This window comes from Sphaeramia orbicularis, chromosome 17, assembly GCF_902148855.1.
Source record: "Sphaeramia orbicularis chromosome 17, fSphaOr1.1, whole genome shotgun sequence".
Classification (NCBI taxonomy): domain Eukaryota; kingdom Metazoa; phylum Chordata; class Actinopteri; order Kurtiformes; family Apogonidae; genus Sphaeramia; species Sphaeramia orbicularis.
Genome location: NC_043973.1, coordinates 33,180,784 through 33,200,877, shown reverse-complemented (window position 1 = coordinate 33,200,877; position 20,094 = coordinate 33,180,784). Strand labels below are relative to the sequence as shown.

At 37.2% G+C, this 20,094-nt stretch overlaps 1 protein-coding gene across 1 annotated transcript in view; it reads left to right on the top strand.

Moving 5' to 3' along the window:
* Positions 1-20,094, top strand: part of LOC115436798 (junctophilin-1-like) — a 48,192-nt gene that overhangs the window by 23,904 nt on the left and 4,194 nt on the right. The window contains exons 2-5 of the mRNA XM_030159737.1: positions 3,263-4,022; positions 10,700-10,818; positions 14,111-14,386; positions 19,223-19,644. Of these exons, the coding sequence (XP_030015597.1) occupies positions 3,263-4,022; positions 10,700-10,818; positions 14,111-14,386; positions 19,223-19,644 (1,577 nt within the window). The remainder of the gene's footprint in view (positions 1-3,262; positions 4,023-10,699; positions 10,819-14,110; positions 14,387-19,222; positions 19,645-20,094) is intronic.

Sequence of the window (20,094 nt, the reverse complement as noted above, 5' to 3'; positions counted from 1 at the left end):
TCAGTACATTTCCACCTTTAATTAACCCCCCACCCATATTGCTGTAGATACTGGGATGCAGATCAGCGTCATGAACTGTGAGACAGCGGAGTGGCACTCTGATCGGTGATTAGCTCCTGGATGATGCTGAAGGTTTAACCTTTAGTGATTAAAGGAGGATGGGGTCCGTGTTGTTGAGTTTAAAGTGTTTGGATAACAGTAGGAAAGTGAAGGAAAGCCAAGAGTCGTCACTTTAAAGATCAGGATGATGATTCAAAGAGTAGAGGCTGACTGTAAAGGACGATTTCTGCCCGAGATACAGTCACGGAAAAAATTTTTAGACCCCCCTTGTTTTTTTCAATTTCTTGTTCATTTTAATGTCTGGTCCAACTAAAGGTCCATTTGTTTGGACAAATATAATGAGAACAACAAAATTAGCTCATAGTAGTTTAATTTCACAGCTGATATCTATCCATTTAACATGTTTTCTTGATAAAAATCAAAATCACTTCAGTTCTTCCATCAGTATCTGTGTCATTGTACAGACAAAAACAGTGCTTTTATTCATTCTATGTTTTCTTTTCTGTCTGTTTTAGTCACATGACACACACAGGAGTTAGGACTTGACTTTTGATGGTCTAATCATTTTTTCTGCAACTGTAATAACCAGCTGTAGATTAAAAAAAAACAACAAAAAACCCCCACAATTACTGTTTGATATTTGCTTTTTTTAATACATGGTCAAAGTGAGTGTTCGATTCATATACAGTACTGTGCAAAAAGACATGAGGTTTGTTGGTTTAATAAAGCTCTAATAACCACACATGTTCATTTCTCAGCATATGTATTAAGTCAAGTTTATTTATAAAGCACTTTAAAAACAACACAGTTGGCCAAAGTGCTGTACACGGACATAAAAAGCAATTAAAACACATAAAGGAATTAATAAAAACAATAACAGTAATTAAAATAATAAAAGCCAACCCCTCACACTGAGTTAAAAGCCAAAGAGAAAACATACTGTATGTCTTAAGAGAGGATTTAAAAATGGAAAGTAAGATACAACCTGAATATTCAAAATTCAAAGATTCAAAGTGTTTATTGTCATGTGTACAGTAAAGAAACAGGTTTCCCAGCACAATGAAAATCTTACTTGGCCATCCACACTGAATGACACAAGAATTTAACATAAGTATATAAAAAAAATTGGAATAGAATAATTTAACTAAGAGTTACACAACCAAAACAAAACAGCATTAAAAAAAATGGCATGCAAGAGAAAAAGAGCATAAAAATGTAAAAATATAATATATATACATATATAAACTACTATTACTAAGAGAAAAACATAGGCCTATGTGAAATATGTACAGCAGCAAAAACAAGTTTCAGAGAAAAAACAGCTTCTATAAAACATAGGGTTAGGGTTAAAACTGTAATATTTTTGATAATTACTCCAAAGTACTGTAGCTGCTCCAAAGTATAAAACCAAAATTATTACATGGATGGAGTGGTTGATTAGTATTTTTTCTGCATTATGCGATAATTGTTATTGGCACTTAAAGTATGTGTAACATCCACTACAGTTACATTTTAGAGTAAGTTTTTCTAAATAAATCATATCTCATCTGAATGGAGAGAGGCTTTGGGACACTTCGCTTAAAAATATATTTATCGTTAAAGTTGTATTTAAAGAAACAGTCATCTGTAATATATTGTTGCTGTCAGATGGAAACCTCGTAAGTTCATTTTTGGTCAGTTCTGTTGGTCAGTCTTCATGTTGGCCTGATGGTTTAAGAAATATTTTACATGAAAACTGTTAAAAACAGTTTGTGTCTACATCTTTTAAACTCCATTAATTCATTTAGAATATACACTGTTTTTCCAGTTTCCTGAAAAATAACCATTTTGGACATAAGAGGTTTAGGCCTGACAGTGACGATATATATTTAAAAATAATCCAATAGGACACATTATTTTAGTTTTATAATAATTCATGCATGAAAGGGTTAATGAGACCTCCCTTTGCTCTATGTATTTAACTATTTTGTTTCAACAATATTAGATTTATTGCATTAATTTTCTAATGTTTTATACCAGGTTTCATTCAACACGTCACATGTTTCTAGGTGTTTCTGCTGCTTCTTCTCATGGGGTTAGGGGTCACACTAAATAGTGATGACCCATTTCAGATTTTTAGGTCTTTTTGACCGTGCACATATTTCCTGTATTTTCTTGTTTTATATGAAGAAAAGAGAATGAAAAATAAACATTTCAACTCTACAGAAACAACAAAACTAAAGGTGGTTTAAGACTTTTGTACAGCGCTGTATGTTTTATCCCTTTTCATGTGCAGGTTTTGTCAAATGTGAAGGAGAATGATTCACTAAAAACTAAATTATTCTGTTAACAAGTGGCTCCAGGCACAACAAGCCCTGCCCCTCACACGTACTGTAATTTATTTTGGCATCGATCCAGCTGATGTCATCATGTCTATGCATGTGCTGATGTCAGCATATCAACTGCCTCTACTTATGTGCCAAGTTTGAAGTAAATTGAAACAAAATTGGATGTTTTTACAGACATTTGAAATTTCACCCATTATAAGTAAATGGGAGGGGAAAAAAAGATTTTAAAAATTTAAAAGAAATTTGAACTTTGACCTCCATTTCCCAAAATGTAACCACATCTATTCTGGGTCGCTGCCAATCTATAAACCCAATTTGGTGTGAATTCAACCAACAGTTTTGCTGCTAGAGTATTAACAAACAAAGAAACAAACAACAAACAAACCGGACTAAACATGAAACCCCTTTCCTCCCCTTGGGGGGGGGGGGTGGTGGTAATAATACTAATGGATAGGAATGGGGAGGCATAGAGGCTGGGAGTCGGATGTCCAAAGTTAAGTTTCACTTTGGGTTTCACGCCAGTTAGTTCACCCCCATGTATATACCTCCCGCCCCTACACCACGTACATACCAACCCCCCAACAACGACAATTGCTAGCAGCGCCCCAGGGTATACCACACACTTTTTAAACCTGAATGGTGAAAAGAAAGAAAATAAAACAAGAGTAAGAGACAGGAAAAAACTCTAATCAAAGGCAGCCGTAAACAAATGAGTCTTTAACCTTGATTTAAAAGAATCAAACCTTCTTGGTGTTAGGTGACAGTGCTAACTACTGCACTACCGTGCCGCTCTTCTTCACTGTGTTGTGTCTTCATTTCCAGTCTTTCTGCATGTATTTCACAGTTGTCTCCCCTCTCCTCCTCTGTCTCTGCAGGTACATATCAGGGTCAGTGGACCGGTGGGATGCGTCATGGTTACGGTGTGCGTCAGAGCGTCCCGTACGGCATGGCCTCGGTCATCCGCTCACCGCTGCGAACGTCGCTGGCGTCCCTCCGCAGTGAACAGAGTAACGGTACAGTCCTGCGCGACAGCCTGTCCGACAGTCCTGCCGGTACACGTGGCGGCTTCGTCCTCAACTTCCACTCAGACGGAGAAGGTCCAGAGAAGAAGAAGGGCCTTTTCCGCCGTGGTTCCATCTTCGGCAGCCTGCAGCGACTGCGCAAATCAGACTCCCGCTCTTCCATCTCTAGCAAGCGCAGTTCGGCCCACAGCGACACCACCATGAGCCGCATCAGCTCAAGTGACGCCAATTCCACCATCAGCTTTGGAGACGGAGACCCCGGCGATGACTACCTGCCTCTGGAGGACAACGTGGACGCCACCACCACAGAGTCCTACATGGGGGAGTGGAAGAATGACAAACGCAGCGGCTTCGGCGTCTCTGAGCGCTCAAATGGAATGAAGTATGAAGGCGAGTGGTTGAACAATAAGCGTCACGGCTACGGCTGCACCACCTTCCCCAACGGCACCAAAGAGGAAGGCAAGTACAAGAACAACGTGTTGGCCCGGGGAATCAGAAAGCAGCTGATACCACTGAAGAACACCAAGGCCAAACAGAAAGTGGATCGGGCCATTGAGGGCGCCATAAGAGCTGCAGCCATCGCCAGAACCAAAGTGGAGATCGCAATCTCTAGGTACAGTGTCCTGCCTGAGAAATCTGTGTTTCTGAAATGTATTTTAGATTGTATGGGAACACTTTTACAGAATCTTACCCAAATCCACTTAAAATACAGTTATTAACAATGGTACTTGATTTGATTCTGATTTGAATTGGTAAAGCACTTTGTGACTCTGTCTGTGAAAAGTGCTCTATAAATAAAATTTACTTACTTACTTACTTACTAACTTGATATTGTTACTAAGAATGGGAATCAAGAACCAGTTCTTTTTGAGAACCGGTTCCCTGTAGTTTGATTCCTTGGAATCGTTTGCCTGCCTGCTTAACGATTCTGCTTATCGATATCGCCTTTGTTGCACAAGTGTGATGACATCACACACAAGCTGCATTGTTTTGGTCAGAATGTAGCCAACATGGCGTTGAAACAGAAACGGTCTAAACAGACCACACCAGGTCTAAACAGACCACACCAGGTCCAAACAGACCACACCAGGTCCAAACAGACCACACCAGGTCCAGTTGAACACTGTCAAAGCTTCCATTTCTTCTAAAGGGTGGAATCCCTCCAATCTCTTCAAACATTTGTCCACAACATGTGATTCATTTGCTGGAATGTCACGTATTTGATTCGCTACTTAGCAACGCTTGTGAATCTAGCAGCAGAGTGAGCACCAGGCCGTCATCTGGGTCCAGTTCGGGTGCGGGCAACAAAGGTCCTGCCCCCTCGAATAAAAGTTTCTGAAGGTAGGGGAAAAGAAATGACATGCACAACAATAAGAGACATAGGAATTAGTAAAGCACCTTAAGTTTCAGTTTCACTGTATGGTGACCCCCCCCAAACCTGGCCCGGTGTCATCTGTTATTATGATTTGTACATACCGTATATGTTATATTTTCTTTACAGATGGAAATATAAAAGACAGTTAATGCAAACACACCTGTTTATTGCCTCAGCCAATGAAAATGGATAAGAGAGTCGACAAGAGAATCGATAAGAGACTCAATAAGAGAATCGATAAGAGAATCGATAAGGACTCAGATCGATAAGCAGAATCAATAATGGAATCAGAACTGTTAAATTCTTATCGATTCCCATCCCTAAATGTTACTAAATAAACAAGTCCAGGCACATTAAATTGTTTTCCAGGGTTTAGTCTGATCCTAACTCTTCAGACCCCATCATAACAGATATGCTAATATTCTAATAATACACCAACCACAACTAGTAGTATTGTTTTTATCCTAATCTGTTGGTCTCAGTTAATCATTTAGTGAAGTATACTAAGTTCATATTGTCCAGGCACATTAAATTGACTTCCCAAGTATTCACAACCCATCATACCAGTGGTATTCTAATATTATACTAATACACCAGGTATTATATTTTTACTAATCTGCTGGTCTCAGTTAGTCATTTGGTGAATTATAACTTGATATTATTGCTAAATAGACAAAAAAAAAAATTTAGTCTGATCCCAACAATTCAGACCCCCTCATAACACTGATATTCTAATATTCCAGTAATACACCAATGCTGGCCTCAGAATTTTGCTTAAATTAAGTTAAAATACTTTGTTATTACTGTTATTAACAATGATATTAACTTGATGTTGTTACAAAATAGACAAGTCCAGGCACATTAAATTGTGTCCCAGGGTTTAGTCTGATCCTAACTATTCAGACCTCATCACATGAGTGATATTCTAATATTCTAACTACTAGTAATATTATGCTTATACTAATCTGCTGGCCTTAGTTAATCATTTGGTGAATTATACTAAGTTGATATTGTCCAGGCTCAGGTTTTAGTCTGATCCTAATTATTCAGACCCCATCATAACAGTGATATAATATTCTAATAATACACCAATAACTAGTAGTATTATTTGTATACTAATCTGCTGGTCTCAGTTATTCATATGGTCAGTTATAGTAACTTGATATTATTGCTAATTACACAAGGCCAGGAACATTAAATTGTTTAGTCTGGTTTAGTCTGATCCTTTTCAGACCCCATCATAATAGCAATATTCTAATATTGTAATTATATACCAACAACTTGTATTATTATTTTTATACTAATATGCTATGCTCAGAATTTTGCTTAAATCAAATTTAAATGATTTGTTATTACTGTTATTAACAATGATGCTAACTTGACATTGTTGCTAAATAGACAAACCCTGCCACATTAAATTGTTTTCCAGGGTTTAGTCTGATCCTAATAATTCAGATCCCATCATATCATTGATATTCTAATATTGTAATAATACACCAACCACTAGTAGTTTTATTTTTATACTAATCTGATGGTCTCGGTTAATTATTTGGTCTGTAACATGGTAGAAGAAGCAAAAAAAAAAAAAAAAAACAAAAAAAAAAAAACAGTTATTTTTCTTTCCAAAAGCTCCAAACACAGGAACAAGTCATCAGGAGAACTCATCCAGTGTTTTCTTTTAACACTGAGATTAATCCACAGTCACTCTAATTGTCAGCCTAGTTCTAATCAGCCGTAAGGATCCTCTAATACTGTAGTTCTTGATCGTAATCTGTCCCCCTGCAAATAATGTCATTGTTGCTTTGGAAGGGATCAGTCATGAGTGCGTGTCTTGTTTTTGTTATTGTACAGAGGTTGGTAGTAATGTTTAATGTTGATAATGGTTTACATCGTGATCCCCCAGCAGATCCAGATTTATCTCCTCAACAGCAGCTGATCCCGCTGTTACAGGATTGGTTCTTGCCAGCGACAACAGGGATGTTTGATTCAGGACGTAACAATGCAGGAGTAATAATATACAGAAAGAAATACAAACAGATGCACTGGCAGGTGTAATCGCCTCAAACTCCTCCTAGGTTTGATATTTATTGTTATTTTACATCAAAATAAAGAATTTCTACATTTCAATTTTGAAAGCATTATTACTATTTATAATTCACTATAAAATGCTTTGTCAGTCGCATACTGTTAGTGATTGGTTTTCAATGCAAAATCTATGCAAAATATGTCAAATTCATACAATCTATAAGTGCGTTAATGGTTAAATAAAAACAGAATGCACTATCAGACAAGATGTTACAGCCTGGTTCTGAACTCCTATCAAAATCAAAATCTGTTTTATAAATTTTTATTTATTCATTTATTTTTTTAATTTAAGTACACATTTAAAAATGCGAAACAGTGTGACTCAGTCAGATTAAATACGCAAATAATAGGGTTACTTGAAACAGCAATGCAACTACATGTAAGAAATACAGATAAAACCCTGTCAGAATGAATGAATCAGAATGTTAATTTTGATGACCTTAATGTCTGAACCGAATTATAGTTACCAGCGTATCTTTGTTTTTGGTGCTGATTAATATAATGACCTGTCCTTTGAATTCATGTTCATCCCTTTTTGTATATTTCTAAATTCACCTTTCGTATGAGTGGGTGGTTATTATTTGTCCTGTGTTGTTCTGGAGACAAAGCTCAGATGGAAACTGTGAAGAGGGCAGAGTGTGTTGGACTTGGTTGTTTTTGGATTGGTCCGTTATATTGTCTTCTGTCCTCATCAACCCTGCATGCACTGCTGCAGTTGGCTATGTACTATATGTGATTATTGATTCATTATTTGAATTATTTATTATTTTTTACACTTGAAATATGTCAAGATACATCCTGTTGAATAGTGGTTGACCATTTAAGGTTTATCAATACCTAATGTAGGCTGTTTGAAGAACAGTCATGGAAAAAAAATTGTTAGACCACCCTTGTTTTCTTCAGTTTCTTGTTCATTTTAATGCCTGGTCCAACTAAAGGAACATTTGTTTGGACAAATATAATGATAACAACAAAAATAGCTCATAGTAGTTTAATTTCAGAGCTGATTTCTAGTCATTTTCCATGTTTTCCTTTCTGTCTGTTTTAGTCACACGATACACGCAGGAGTCAATACTTGAATGCATAGCCATTGTTTTTGATGACTTTTGATGGTCTAATAATTTTTTTGTGACTGTACAATGCAAATAAATGAAAATAAAGTAAACAATTCATTAATTTATTATTGTATAATTATATATTATAATATTGTATTATTATTATTATTATTATTATTATTATTATTATTAATAATAATAATAATAATAATAATAATAATAAATAAATAAATGCCAATAAAACTCTTTGATATGTATATACTGTTACTCGTTAACTTGGCATTTTTTTTAATATTTCAGTTTATACACACATATATAAATTTTATGAAATTCCCTCGATGCATTTCTGAGATTCCATAAGGGGACATCGCAGACAGACAAACCTGGATTCATGTAAAAATTATAATCCCTTGAGACCAACCAATGCATTTTTGTCCTTTGTAGGGAACTAGAGTTGCATAGCTTTACTTAAAAAAAAAAAATAGAAAAACTCTGCAAAGGACATTCTGTTAAAAAAATGTGTCTGAAAACAACTGTTGCATTATGCTGTTTTGAATCAAGATAATTATTTAAAGTAAAAAAAAGCCCAAAGTTTTGCTTTTGTGGGTCTCAGAACAGTATTTTTCAGAAGATAGCAGCATCTCTTTGTTTGGAGTATTAGCTGTACAAGGTCGTTTTAATTGTCATGATTAATCGCTCCACCACACAGTAAGTGCTGATAAAGTTTCTTCATTGGTTGTATTGGAGTCTTCAGTTTGACCTGGTTTCATTTTGACCATAGTAAAAATGTTGGTGCATATGATCGTCAAACTGATTCATTTCACTTTATGAACTTGTAACAGTGCGTTGTTGGATGATTGTGTGTCACAGACATACACAGGATAGAAGTGGGAGTAAATGCACGCATACACACACACACGCACACACACACACACACACACACACACACAGACCCCCTCCTCAAACCCGCACAGACATGAATAAAGGCTCAGACAGTCTAATCCACTGCAGTCATGTAGGACACGGCACACGGAGTCTTTGAAGTTCACACTGCAGCCAGAGCTGACCAATGGCGGTCAGTGCTCAGGAACGTGTGGAAGGGTTTCAGCTTGCGTCACTTTTCCCATCATCTGGGTGACCCACAAAGAGAGAGAGAGAGAGAGAGAGTGGGAACAAAGTGGTGGGGGGGGTGTAGGTGAGTGGGATGGACAGAGAGAAGCAAGTAGGCATATTCTTGGCCAGATGACTGCTGCTGTGTGTGTACTAGTGCATGTATGTCTTACCTGTGTGTGTGTGTGTGTGTGTGTGGGGGGGGGGGGGTACTCGAGGCTTGGAGGGGGGTCAGTGTGAGACAGTATTCCTGTCAGCTGTTGATAAGCGTCCTCCTCCCTGGCCTTATTTAGACAGGCACTACTTCTGAAGCAACACACACACACACGCATACACACACACATCATACACGCACACACATACACACATACACACACACACACTCCGTCAGTCAGTAGTGTGCTTTATCTGTTCGCTGTTCTAATCACTCTATGTTGATGACCTGGTTGACCTGTGAACTGCTGCAAGTGTTCCTGTTGTGCCTATTTTTTTGGCCAGTTGGATTGACTACATGTTGGTATACGTCCGATTGTAAATAAGTGGCGCTTTTTAACGTCTGCACTGTGTGTGGAAAGTTACCTCTGATAAATATCTGGTCTATTGTATGGGTTCTTAAGAAGTTTAAAATGCAGTAATCGGATGTATATTTAGAAAAGTGCTTAAATTCTAGTTGAAGTGCTTGTAATTGTAACTCTGTGATGTGGTTTATTTGTTTATTTTTAATATTATCTCTGCCAATAGAAAAATAAAGAGATACAAAATATAAACAAGTTTGTTAAAGTGGCTAAAGCAACAAACAATAGCAATAATAATAATGACTAGGAGGTTATTAAGGGAAAATTGTTAGTTAATGGCCTAGATTATGGTAATAAATAATAAAGCATAAATAAGAGCTTTATGGTGATTAACACTGAACCAAGAGGATTCTAATATTCTAATATACAGGCCAAAACCGGCTAACCAAACGGTTCAACAATGTCAAAATTATTTTAGTTCAGGTTCCATATTCAGACCAATATGATCTCAAGTGGATCATACCAGTAAAATAATATTATAATAACTTATAAAAAAATATATAAAACCCCAATTTTTATCTTTGGTTTAGTGTAAAAAAAAGTAAAATTACATGAAAATCTTTACATTTACTAACTATCCTTTTACAGAAAAATGTGAATAACCTAAACAAATATGAACACGAAATGCTTTAAGAGAAATAATTGCAATTTTGTTTAATTTTCTAAATGTAATTCACATAATTGAGGAATAATATTGTTAAAATTGCACTTATTTTTCTTCAGACATTTCAGGTTGTTCGATATACTGATTTTTAAGGAAACTTTGTTGATGTAAACATTTTCATAATGTAATTTGAGGTTTTAAACTTTTATTATTTTACTGGTCCAGTGAACAATTTGAGACCATATTGGGCTGAAAGTGGCCCCTAAAATTAGTTTGACACCCCTGTTCTAATAAGTTCATTATGAATATCTTAAAATTATCACCTTTAGCAATTTCTGGAATAGTAAAACACTTTTATATTATCAAAATGTAAACTATACTTATATATGAGTTAAATGCTTCCATAGTAGAGTCTGAGGTGTTGATGAATGACAGATCAGAGCACATTGGGTCTCATCATTCTGAGTCTTTGTGTCTTTTTCGTAGGACATCCCACGCCCGGGCCAAAGCAGATGCTGCAGACCAGGCCGCCCAGTCCGCCAGTCAGGATTCAGACATTGCCAGAGCCGTGGCCCGAGAGCTGTCGCCAAACTTCCATCAGCCAGGTAACAGCAGCATACCAGCGTACAGTAAACTACAATTTAGTCACAGTATCAACAAGACACGGAGCCACACTGGAATCAACAAGAAGCAGTGTGGAAACCATGGAAACCAGTAACCCAGTGATGTAAAAAGTCTAACAGTGCCAGTCTGTGTAAATATAACCAGTGATTCATGAGATGTGGAAGGCAGGCTGCATATAAATGAACTGTGGAACTCAACTGATTTACATTAAAAAAAAAAACAGAATCAGAGTCATGTCTCAACGATTACTAAGATTATTTCAGAAAAAAAGTTCAGATTTATGTGTAAAGACACAAGGTGATATGCAGCCAAGGTAAATACAGCAGTTGTATTCTATGACAGGGGTGTCGAACATGCAGCCCATGGGTCTAAACTGCCCCTCCAAAGGGTTCAGTGCAAAAAACAGAAGCTGTTACAGGAGTGATATTTTACTTTTTTAAATGGAATCCTGCCTTTTCCCTCATTTCCCTGTGGTCTCCATAAACTGTAAATGCTCTGCTTGGCTCTGAATTCCTCATTCATTCAACTCCACAGGTCCATCTACAACACTATTTCTGACTAATGACACCAGAAAGGTGGTCTGGCCCTTTAAATGCAAATGAGACACTCATGCCCAGCCCCCTCCAGGTTATTGGCTGTGCTGCTTTGTCCCATTCAGCCCCTTGTGTTCATTAATACAACCAACAACTGAACAAAAACCCAAAATAAAAGAAAAATACAAGAGTAGATTAAAAATATAAAACAGCTGTACAATTATATACAGGGTGGGGAAGCAAAATTTACAATATTTTGAGGCAGGGATTGAAAGACAGTGTATGACCAATTAGTTTATTGAAAGTCATGAGAATTTATTTGCCACAAGAAAACTGACATAATAGAAAATGTTTTTATTCTATGTGTCCTCCTTCTTTCTCAATAACTGCCTTCACACGCTTCCTGAAACTTGCGCAAGTGTTCCTCAAATATTCGGGTGACAACTTCTCCCATTCTTCTTTAATAGTATCTTCCAGACTTTGTCGTAATAGTTTTGCTCATAGTCATTCTCTTCTTTCCATTATAAACAGTCTTTATGAACACTCCAACTATTTTTGAAATCTCCTTTGGTGTGACGAGTGCATTCAGCAAATCACACACTTTGACGTTTGCTTTCCTGATTACTCATATGGGCAAAAGTTTCTGAAAAGGTATGGATAATAGTGTTAGGTATGATTATGACATCAATAAATGTCTGGTTTCAAAACAATTGACGTAGTGCCTGCTGAGAAAAAACAACTAAATGTTCATTGTAAATTTTGCTTCCCCACCCTGTACATACATATACGTACAGATATATACAACATAAACATGTATATACACAATATAAATATATACGTTATATAAACAATAATGTTCTTTCCCAGTTTAAAAGTACAGAAACATTTGTCACATAGTGCGACTTGTGACGTCACGGCGCTGCTACTTGTGCTGCCGTCAGCTGTGGACTCGTTCTGCCATGAGGCCTCATCCGTGACCTTGTTCATGTTGGGAATGCCTGGAAGCCTGTAGCAGGTTTCTGGACAAGGGGTCGGGGGGGGGGGGGGGGGGGGGGGGGGCTTTAACCTGTTATGGTCAAACACATGCCTCTGCTGTGACATTACAGACACTAAGTTAAGGAACCCACATAAAGAGCTGACGTCAGGAGCTGGGTTTATATCAGAGACAAGCATCGTTCATTCTTTTCAGGAGTCATTTGAACGTTTCATCAGTTCATATGTCCTGTATCAGCCATAATGTAGCACTGTATGGGAATATCTGATCAGTTATGGGGCTTAAACATGCTTCCATATCCTATTTAGGTGCATGGTGTCACTTTTTCACTTTTTAGAAACCTAATAACCAGCTAGAATAGAATAGAATAGAATAGAATAGAATAGAATAGAATAGAATAGAATAGAATACAATCTAGTATTGTAGAATAGGATAGATTAGATTAGACATTTAATGTGAAACATTTGCAAGTATATGTGTTGTTTATTGATGCTAGTGCATACAAATGTGTAAACATACAATATTTTAAAGATACATGTAATGTAAGTGTAATGAATCAGATGTAATGCAGGGTGTTTATGCAGGTCTTGAAAGTTTTAAAAAGCGCCGAATTTGTAAACGTTTTCTAGACTTTGGAAAGTCTGGAATTTTGTGTGAAAATCTTAATGAAGTATTGAGAAAAGTTTATCTCATTGCTGAATTTTAGAGTATGTTCCAAGGCTTGTAAGATAAGAAACACTTGAGGAAACATATAAAAAACCCTGATATGATTTCTCTAACTGGTTGGTACTGGAATGATTCTTGTGAAACTTGCTTGTGTAATATCCATTTTTGTAATTTTCATATGTTTTGAAAACATTTCTGTCAGTAAAATATAATTTACTGCAAATTATGCATTCATTCATTTACACATTTATTAAAACGAACTTTTCTACTACACACAACAGGTACAATCTAAACCAAAAAAGTAGATACACAAGTATAAAAGTACATAAAGTCAAGGTCTGGGGAAAAAAAACTGCAGTTTTGAAAAAGTCTGGATTTTTCATGTGGATGAAGAGAAAGCACCCTGTAATGCCTTTCCAATAAGAAATCCAAATTCGCACACCAGTTTAGCTCCAGTGTTATGATCATGGCCAGAATAAAAACAGGGGCTACGCTGATATGCAGATTTATTTTTTTTTTTTTTTTATGTAGATTTTTTTGTTATTCAACACTCATTAAGTTACCATCACCTACAGTTGGGGAAAAAATTATTAGACCATCAAAAGTCATCAAAAACACTGGTTCTGCAATCTAGTCCTAACTCCTGTGTGTATCATGTGACTAAAACAGACAGAAAAGAAAACATGGAATGAATAGAAGCACTGTTTTTGTCAGTACAATGACACAGATACTGATGGAAGAACTGAAGTGATTTTGGTTTTTATTAAGAAAACGTTAAATGGATAGATATCGGCTCTGAAATTAAACTACTACGAGCTATTTTTGCTGTTCTCATTATATTTGTCCAAACAAATGTACCTTTAGTTGGACCAGGCATTAAAATGAACCAGAAATTGAAAAAACAAGGGGTGGTCTAAGAATTTTATCCGCAACTGTATGTATGGAGATTAGCAGTGTATGTTCTTTTCCTTTTGAAGAACACTGAAATTAACTATCCCTCCATTTTCCTTCGCAGTAGAAGATGTCCAATGATCATGTGCTTCATTTCTGTTTGACCTTACTTTCCTTTCTATTCCCCAGGCCCTGACTACATACGACAGAAGTACAATGAGCCAATAGAAGTGAAGGAAGTTCCTGAGGAGAAACAGGAGAAATCTCCATCAGGAAGCCCTCATTTTTACCGCAAAGGCACCACACCCAACCAGTCTCCATCACAGACCCCAGCTCCCAGCCCGACTCCATCACCCACTGTCACCAAGAAGACGTTTTTCACCAGTAAGACTCCTGCCACCGTCGCTCCTGCAGTGCCTGCTGGGAAAGAAAACAAAAGCCCAACACCCGAGGCTTTAACCACAGGTAGGAACCTCGGACCTTAAACTTAATACATGGTGTTTTAATAGAATCAAAACAGTGACATAGCAGAGACACTAACCAATGGATATGATATGTGTTAGTGCAGTGAATAAGGACCTCACTGAAATTAAATTCTAGCAATAACATGAATACTTTTACTAATAAGTGGTGCCAGGCAAAACAAGCCCCGCCCCTCACACGTATGGTATCTTATTTTGGCATCGATCCTGCTGATGTCATCATGTCTACACATGTGCTGATGTCAGCATATCAGTTTCCTCTATATATGTGCCAAGTTTTAAGTAAATAGAAACAAAATTGATGTTTTTATAGACATTTGAAATTTCAGCCTTTGTAAGTAAATGGGAGAAAAAAAGATTTTAAAAAATTAATCAAAAATTTAAACTTTGACCTACTTTTTCCAAAATGTAATGACATCTATTCTGGGCCACTGGCAATGTATAAACCAAATTTGGTATGAATTCAATGAACAGTTTTGCTGCTACAGACATTTGAAATTTCACTCACAATAAGTAAATGGGGAAAAAACAAAAAAGATTTTAAAAATTCATAAAAAATCTGAACTTTGACCTTCTGTTCCCAAAATGTAATGAGATCTATTCTGGGCCCCTGGCAATCTACAAACCAAATCTGGTGTGAATTCAACCAACAGTTTTGCTGCTAAAGTGTTAACAAACAAAGAAACCGCACCCTTCAGGGGACGGGGTAAAAAGCATTTTTATGTCCAACTTTAGAGCAGAAATAAATGTGTTTACAGGATGGTAGAAAAAAGTTTTTGGATCTCTGTAGCTAATTTCCCCATTCATTAGAGCTGTATAGGAGACAACTTTTTATTAGCTTACCAGCCGACAGGCTGTAAGCTATTGTCGTCATATGGCATCCGGCGTCGTTGTCATCTGTCGTCGTCTGTCATCGTTGTCTGTCGTCATCTGTTGTCATCTGTTGTCATCTGTCTTCTATCGTTGTCGTCTGTCGTCGTCGTCTGTCGTCGTCATCTGTCATCGTCATCTGTCGTTATCTGTAGTCTGTCATCATCGTCATCATCGTTGTCTGTGGTCGTCTGTGGTTGTCGTCTGTGGTCATCGTCTGTCATAGTCTGTCGTCGTCTGTGGTCGCTGTCTCTGGTCGTCTGTTTTCATCGTCTGTGGTTGTCGTCTGTAGTCGTCTGCGGTCGTCGTCTGTCGTCGTCGTCTGTTGTCGTCGTCTGTCGTCGTCATCTGTGGTCGTCTGTCGTCATCTGTGGTCGTCTGTGGTTGTCTGTCGTCGTCGTCTGTCGTCTGCTGTCGTCTGTAGTCGCCATCTGTCGTTGTCCATCGTGTGTTGTTGTCTGTCTTCGTTTGTTGTCTGTCGTCGTCTGTCGTTTGTCATCTGTCGTCGTCTGTCGTCATCGTCTGTCGTCATCGTCTGTCATCATCGTCTGTCGTCCGTTACAAAACTTTCAATCGTCTTCTTTCCCAAAATTACAATTTCGATTGACTTCAAACTTGGTATACAGCTTCTTTATGATGATGTCAACAAAAGTTAGTGAAATTATTTGGATCTGGATCTGATTCTGGATTTGGTGCCACTTTGAAAAATTTCCCCATTATAACAGATAGGAAGTGGATGGATGCAATAACTCAGTAAATATAAATGGTATCCAGTGTAAATTTCTCCAGTCCGGCCCTGATGGGGAGATGACCAAAACATAATGTCCACATGCTGATCAGGATCTTCTTCTGGATCTGGAACTGACGGAAAATTTAAAATGAGCTCTTATGGGGAAAAAAATTTCAGTCGTCTTCTTCTCCTAATTTCCAGTTCTGATTGACTTCAAACTTGGTATACAGCTTCTGTATGATGATGTCAGCACAAGGGATTGAAATTATTTGGATCCAGATCTGATTCTGGATTTGGTGCACCTTTGAAAAATGTTCCCATTATAACAGATAGGAAGTGGATTGATCCAATAAATCAGTAAGTATCAATGATATCAAGTTGGAATTTGAATTTTTTACAGATCTGATTGGAATATGATCAAAACATGGGCGAATTCTGTAATAGAATAAATACACAGAACTGGGTGAGAATAAATGGCATCTGGATACATTTCCCAAAGCTTTGAATTTGGCCGGTAAGCTACAGGGCCATTGGTCCTATTTTTATATAACCCACCTGTTTAAATTATATAACAGCTAAAGTTGTGGATGTATTTGCTGAATGAAGCATATTTTTTATCCTTTATTTATACCAACATATATGTACATCATTGAGGCAGTATATGGAATACAAAAACAAAATACAAACTTTAACAAAAAATGTAGCAACTGTAATTTAGTGGGTTTACGGACAGTAATTTAGTGGGTTTACGGACAGTACCTCTCTGAACCCAAAATATCACATCACACACACTGGACCTTTAAATGACTGCCTTTTGTATTTATATAATTCCATAGGTTGACATTGCAGTTGTTGTTACAACTGATTAAGATTTGATTAACTGTACAACTATACTAAGATGTACTTAATTACATTACCTAACCTTACTAATTACCTTATGTTAGTTTGGTATTGGATTAGATGTTCTGTCACATGATGCTAATTTGTGCATTTACACTGAGAATTGTGGGTAAAAACCACCTCAATTTCTTTTTCTGCTGTGATTTCACTGCTCTTTTTGCGTTAGAAATGAAAATATTTACATGATCTTTTTTTTACTAAATCAAGAACCAAACTGAAAAACTAAATACAAATAAAGCTAATATGCTAATGCAAATATGTACTGGTCTATGTGTAGAAATGTTTCTAACCTGTCACTTGAGGGGGGCCATGGCTCAGATGGTAGAGCAGGTCATGCAATAACTGAAGGGCTGGCGGATCGAATCCCGCTCTGTCCTAGTCGGTCTGTTGTATCCTTGTCCTTGCCTCCAGTGCCACTCACACTGGTGTAGGAATGTTTGGTGGTGGTCGGAGGGGCTGTAGGCGCGAACTGGCAGCCATGCTTTTGTCAGTCTGCCCCAGATGTAGTTTACCACCACCAGAGGAAGAATGTGAGAGCGAATGAATAATGGATCAATAATGTAAAGTGCTTTGAGTGACCAAAAAGCGCTATAGAAATCTAATCCATTATTATTATTATTATTATTATTATTATTATTATCATTATTATTATTATTGCATGATGTGCTTATGAATAGAATAGAACAGAATACAATAGATCTTTATTGTCACTGTCACAGGAAAATTCTTTTAGCCGCTCTGTTCTGTTTAGCAACAAAAGACAATTCGTGCTAAAAAGGAGTGTATTAAAATATCACCCAAAATATCATACGAGTACTGAAAAATGTAAACAATGTACAAAATATAAAATTAAATAAATAAATACAAATAAAATAAAATAAGTAAAAATTAAATTAAACTAAAGAACTACAAAACACTAAGTCTATTCTACAGATGAGAAACATGTACAACAAATAATATATAGAGGCAATATAGGATACATAGATATTGTGATAATGGCACTGAGATAGTGTAAATATTGCACTGTGTGTATGATGCACTGACTGGGGGGGGTGCTTGTTCAGTCAGGTGTGTGTGCGTGCGTGTGTGTGTGTGTGTGGGGGGGCACATTTAACCGCTTGTGCGTAAAAACTACAATTAAGTCTGTTTAAGATTATTAAGATCCTTTATTGTCAGTACACAGTACATGCACCACACACTGAAATTTAACTTCTGCTTTTAACCCACACACCGCAGACATAGCAAGTGCCCGGGGAGCAAATGGGGGGTTAAGTGCCTTGCTCAAGGGCACATCAGCCAACAACTTTTTTCTGCCAGTCCCTGGAATCGAAGCGGTGACCCTTTGGTCACAAGCCAATTCTACAGCCTTCTAGCCCCCCATGTGTGAAGTTTTTAGAGTACAGGTGTCAAACATGTGGCCCGGGGGCCAAATCTGGCCCGCCAAAGCTTCAATTCCGGCCCACAGGATGAAAGTGCAAAAATGAACCTGAACAGTCCAGGTTGTCCAAATCGTTTTGGTTCAGGTTCCACATACAGGTCAATGTGATCTACAGTAAAGATAACAACACAATAACCCATAAATAATGACAACGACAAATTTTCTTTGTGAAAAATTATGTGGAAAAAATTTAAGTGAAAAAAATAATATTACAGTGTGAAAGTATTTACATTTACAAAACTATTCTTTCACAATAAAATGCAAATAAATACATAAATAAAAACAAAGCTGAACAACCTGAAATGTGCAATTTGAACAATATTCTGCCTGTTACTAAATGTTTTGTGCATTTATGGATCCACTGATCTGTAGTTGTATTAATAATAAGAGATATAATATTGTAGAAATTGCTCAAATTTTAGTTCCAAACTCCAAAATTTTAACAATATTCTGCCTGTTACCAAATGTTTATGTCACATTGTGTGTAAATGTACATGTATAAATAATAAGTCGAGGCATAATATTGTTAAAATTGCACAAATTTTTCAAATAAAATTTCTGTTTTTTGAGGTTCTTCACATCTTTTTTGTAAAATGTAAATATTTTTATAATTTAATTGGGGGTTTTTTGTACTAAAACAAAAAGAAAAACTTGGATTTGTCATTATTTATAGGTTATTAAGTCATTATTTTACTGGTCTGGCCCGCTTGAGATCAAATTGGGCTAAATATGGCCCCTGAAGCAAAATGAGTTTGACAGCCCTGTTTTAGAGTGTTTGTTCTTGTTTGTAGTGAATGAAATATGATGTAATTATTGGCACCAGTAGTTGCAGTAATATGATTCAATATAATGTTTTTTTTCTTGTTTATTCTACATGGCAGGTATAACAAAGGCAGCGTCTAAACTTTCTCTCAAACATGAAGTGAAGCAGCAGGAGGCTCCAGTGCCCCTTAAACCAGCCGCTGCCTCCTCGGCCAGCAGCAATGGGCAGATCCACTCCCAGTTCCACAGCTACTACGTCAAGGCCGACGTCAAAGCTCTACCGCCCGATGACATGATCGGTCTGGAGGACGACTTCCACCCATCTAGTCTTGCACGTTTGCCGCCGCCTGCCAAACCGTACGGGGCTGCGGCTGTGGCGTCGCCGCCTGTTCGCAGTCCGTCGCCAGCCCCGCCAAAGGACAGCACCAAAGCTCCAGAGCCCTCCAAGCCAAAAAGACAGGAGTCAACCAAACCAAAGAGCCTGGCAGAAACCAAGAAAGCTAGTATGGAAATTGTGCCTGAAATGGTGGAGGACGAGTCAGTGAGTAATATGTGTGCAGTTTTTCGGGTGATGGTGTGTGGTTTTGTTGCAGCTAAAAACTTTGAACCTCACTCAAATTTGATTGTCCCAAACTGAAGGTGTAATTATTCCAAAAATGTATTAATAATCCTTAAATCTGACATTAAAAGGTCTTAAAAATTCCACAAACACAATCAGTGGTATCCTCCTGAGACCCTAGAAAGTAAAAGTTTTGGTTTTTTTATATTAACCCTTTAACCCCTGAGACATTATTCCAGGTAAACGTGCGTCTGTTTCAGGTTCATAAAAGCTGCTGTGAGTATGTGTTTGTGTTCCTTTTCTGCAGTGGCTTTGTTTTACAGTGTGTTTTAGGTCAAAACAGGTGGAATAACAGAAAAAGACAGAGAGGAACAGAAGTTTGACAGGTTTGGACTAAATAAGGCACTAGAATGAACATCAATAAGAGATTTA